The sequence below is a fragment of the Notothenia coriiceps genome, unplaced genomic scaffold (genome assembly GCF_000735185.1).
Source record: "Notothenia coriiceps isolate Sejong01 unplaced genomic scaffold, NC01 NC01_scaffold00037348, whole genome shotgun sequence".
Lineage (NCBI taxonomy): Eukaryota > Metazoa > Chordata > Actinopteri > Perciformes > Nototheniidae > Notothenia > Notothenia coriiceps.
In genome coordinates this window covers 9275-13234 of record NW_011370049.1, presented here as the reverse complement: position 1 = coordinate 13234, position 3960 = coordinate 9275, and the positions used below count along the sequence as shown (strand labels likewise).

General features: G+C 43.4%; 1 protein-coding gene across 1 annotated transcript; it reads left to right on the top strand.

The window, feature by feature from the left end:
• Positions 1–1031: 1031 nt before the first annotated feature.
• Positions 1032–3918, top strand: LOC104967472 (casein kinase I isoform delta-like; the record flags this gene model as incomplete). The annotated part of the gene is made up of 4 exons (XM_010796935.1): positions 1032–1252; positions 2281–2449; positions 2562–2671; positions 3734–3918. Coding segments are annotated over 4 exons (554 nt in total), but the record flags the coding sequence as incomplete, so codon positions are not given.
• Positions 3919–3960: the final 42 nt, after the last annotated feature.

Genomic DNA, 3960 nt, shown 5'->3' with positions numbered 1-3960 from the left:
TGAAAATAATATGATGCAGTACAGTTCTATTACGTCTGGGTCTCTGTGTTTCATTAAAGCTCGGCTCTGTGATTGTGTGGAACGAGCCATTTTGTGTGCGAGAGAGAGAGAGAGCGAGAGAGAGCGAGAGAGAGCGAGAGAGAGCAAGAGAGAGCGAGAGCGAGAGAACCGGTACCAGAGATCGTTGTTGTTAGCTTCTCTCAGTGGGTCTCAAACGTTTTGGTCACCATTAATTTAAACAATTATTAATTATTTCCGATCATTATAGTTATAAAAAAATAAGAGAATAAATTAAAAACGCGTGGGGAGTGTTGCAGTAGAGAATTCCACTGTAGCGCCCGGTACATTAATGGGAAACCCTAAATGTTTGAGCACCCTCTATGAAACGTCAAGCTACCCCACAGCACCCCCAAAATAAATCTCTGGCGCCGCAAAAGAGCCTGACTATTTGCGTTGGGGGGGCCCGACTTTTTTTTTTCTCCAAAGGGGGGGCCCAATATTTTAAAAAAAATCTATTATTTTTCGCAACTCTCCGCATATTTCGCAATTTCACCGCATAAAATCACATAAAAACCCTGCATGTTTAATCGCATAATCAAGGATTTTAGTCCGCATAATCAAGGATTTTTGCCCGCGTTTTTCTGGAGGGTCTAACTTACAGATCACAGTGTATCTACAAAAACATGTAGTCACCGGTATCTGGAACTAAACAATATAGTTATTTACTTTATGATCAAAACAACTGGTCCAGATCTAGAAGTTCTTTTACATGAATTTCCACATCTGTGTAGTAATCCTGACACACCACCACGCAAACTAAAGTGGGAGCTATTCAGGAATCAGGTTCATCTACCCCCCTGCCTTGTAAATGTATAACATGTATACATACAAAATGCAGTGCAGGAACAATAGGGTTCCACCAAACTCTTTTGTACTGAAGCTGCTGACTCACATTATATTGCACATTGTAATTGCATTTGCCCCGCGGGCTGTATGTTTGACACCCCTGCTCTGTTCTCTTTCCTGTAAAGCAATAACGTACAGGAAAACCGATAATGTTCGGAAGTTGATCCAATCCCTCATTTCTCCTTTCCCCCCCACAGCGGAGTTCGCCACCTACCTGAACTTTTGCCGCTCGTTGCGTTTCGACGACAAGCCCGACTACTCGTACCTCCGCCAGCTGTTCAGGAACCTGTTCCACCGACAAGGCTTCTCCTACGACTACGTCTTCGACTGGAACATGCTCAAATTTGTAAGTTGCTAAGCAGATTCACTTCACTCAGTAATGAAGCTGTATTTAGTTGCATTATTGTTATTATTGAGCCTAGGTTCATTTACATTAAGCCTTGAAGGCAAAGTACCTTGTAAACTAGATAGTAACATGAGTGTTATCCTGACCATGGTACGGCTTTACTTCATACCATTCTGTTGCTAGCTGCTACCTTTTTTCTATTTGGTTTCCCCTGTGGATAGAACACATCAGTGTAGGCGGGACAAACGGCACATTACGAAAGAAATGCTGCTAGAAATTCTATCTGATGAATTTACTTCACAAAATGTTTAAAAATACAAATGCTGTGTTTTGTGTGAAATGTGTGAAACTCAATAAAGAGTATTTATTAAAAAAACAAGTGCAACATGAAACAGAATGGAGATATGTGAAATGGGACACCCCAATGAACAACGTTTTAGAATAGGCTCCCGGACACTAAACAAAGTATTTACTATATATTTTACTTGTATTATACAGAAACATTTACAAGCTAAGAATAGAACATACGACTCCAACCCTAAATACAAAACTGTCCCAACACATTTATTTCATCCGTCTAAACATTGGTTTAACACATGAAAGATATAATAAACACAGATGCATTCAAAGGGAAGATAATGATACTAACAGCTTTTAGGACACTCGTTTCAACACGACATATACACATAAACGCACGCAGTCAATTGTCGGGTTGGGGATGTTCTTCTCGGACCAATCAGTGGTCTGGAGGGTTTTAACTCCACCTTCTAGTGCCGACATGGTAATAAAATGAGTTCAAGATACTATCCACAACTTTTGCAAATGGAAAACCGATAAAGAGTTGTGTAGAGTTGTACCATGCATGGAAACATGTGATCATGTGACAGGCCTGGACCATTTCATTTTTATTCAGAGCTCAGAATACAAGTACCATTGTCACCGTGTTTGGGCAAGTGCCGAATTCAGTTTTCACCAAGTTGTTGGATTCGGAAAGAGGCTATTCATGTTAACGACTGTGTGTGTGTTAGGGGGCCAACCGGGCGGTGGAGGATGCAGAGAGGGAGCGGCGGGAGCGGGAAGAGCGTCTGAGGCACAGCAGGAACCCGGGGGCCCGGGGCATGGCCTCGGCCTCAAGCAGAGCCAGGGCAACACAGGAGGCCGCAGCCCCCTCCCCACTCAACCCCGCCTCACACACAGGTCAGTACACACACTCTTTAAACCAAAGGAATGACAGCTCATCTTCCAGTAACTTTGAGTTTGAGGGGGCCTTTCCATCATCGTATTTATTTGACTTGTCGTTGTGTCTCAGGTTTAGAGAAGGAGAGGAAGGTGAGCATGCGTCTTCATCGCGGAGCACCAGTCAACATCTCCTCCTCAGACCTGACGGGGCGCCAGGACGCGTCCCGCATGTCCTCACAGGTAACACACACACAGTGCTTGGTTAAGCAACGTAGGAAAACCTCAATTGTTCTGACATACCAAACTTTGTTAGCGCATTGGAGTTGAAAGCCATTTTTCAGTCCTGCAGTGGTAGCATTGGTGTATTCCGAATCAATATGGATTTCAGTAGCTGCCCCTCATATTGATCAACTACTGTCAAGGCTGCCTTTCTGAGTGAGGCTGGAGAAGAACACACACTGTTATTGGTTCCAGCTGGATACTTTAGTGTAGTAAACGACCTTTTAGCTTCACTAGACTTTCCATGTAAAACTGATCATCTGTGATGAATTGTTTAGCAAATGGACAAAAAAGGAAACGTATATAACAAGAGAACAAAGAGTATGTGCAGACGTTTTTGCACCGAGCAGCAGCAGCAGTGAGAACAATTACGAATTTTTTCTGGGAGTTGTTTTTTTCCATCCTGCATGGATGTGTTTTTTTGTCTTCATTAGGTCCCATGTTCTTGAAGACAAAGTGCTCCCCCTGGAGGTCAAACAGTGTAACATCCGGTCAAATTCTAACAAGCTTTAATCTGTCCACATACTGTAGCGGCGAACTAAAGAAATACAACAAAAAAGGACTCAAAATGAGTTGCAGCTGCGGCACCAGGAAGCCAATCTTACTCGAGAGATGTTCAATGTCCAGGCAAGAATATCCTCTGTGCATTTATTTAGGTTCATCCCAATCATACAACACAATGGTTTACCCTGTGGCCTTTCCTATGTTTCCCCTGGTAGAAAACATATGCTGGGGCGCCAGTCCCACCACCACCTGTGTCTAATACATAATCAGGTTCCCAACACCGCCTTCAAAATAAAAGCATACATAATTACTTGAACTGAAATAACTAGGATAAATAATGATTAATTTGATATGAACAAAAAGCTGCTAGAAAACTTGTGTTTGATTACTAAAAAAACCTAATTCAATGTGTAGCTCCAACACACACGGTTGAACTACTAACACATGGCGTTGATGCCTTTTGTGTTATTAAAACATTTGGTCCATGTGATCAGTGATGTTGTTGCGTCTCTCCTGCAGGCTCTGTCCTCCCGAGTCACACCCAGCGGCCTCCAGTCTGCAGCTCCACGGTGAAAGCTGCCCAACATCCACCTGTGCACCATGGAGGCCTCAACATGCACCGCCTGCCTGCAGCACACACACACACACACACACACACACACACACACACACACACACACACACACACACACACACACACACACACACACACACACACACACACACACACACACACACACACACAC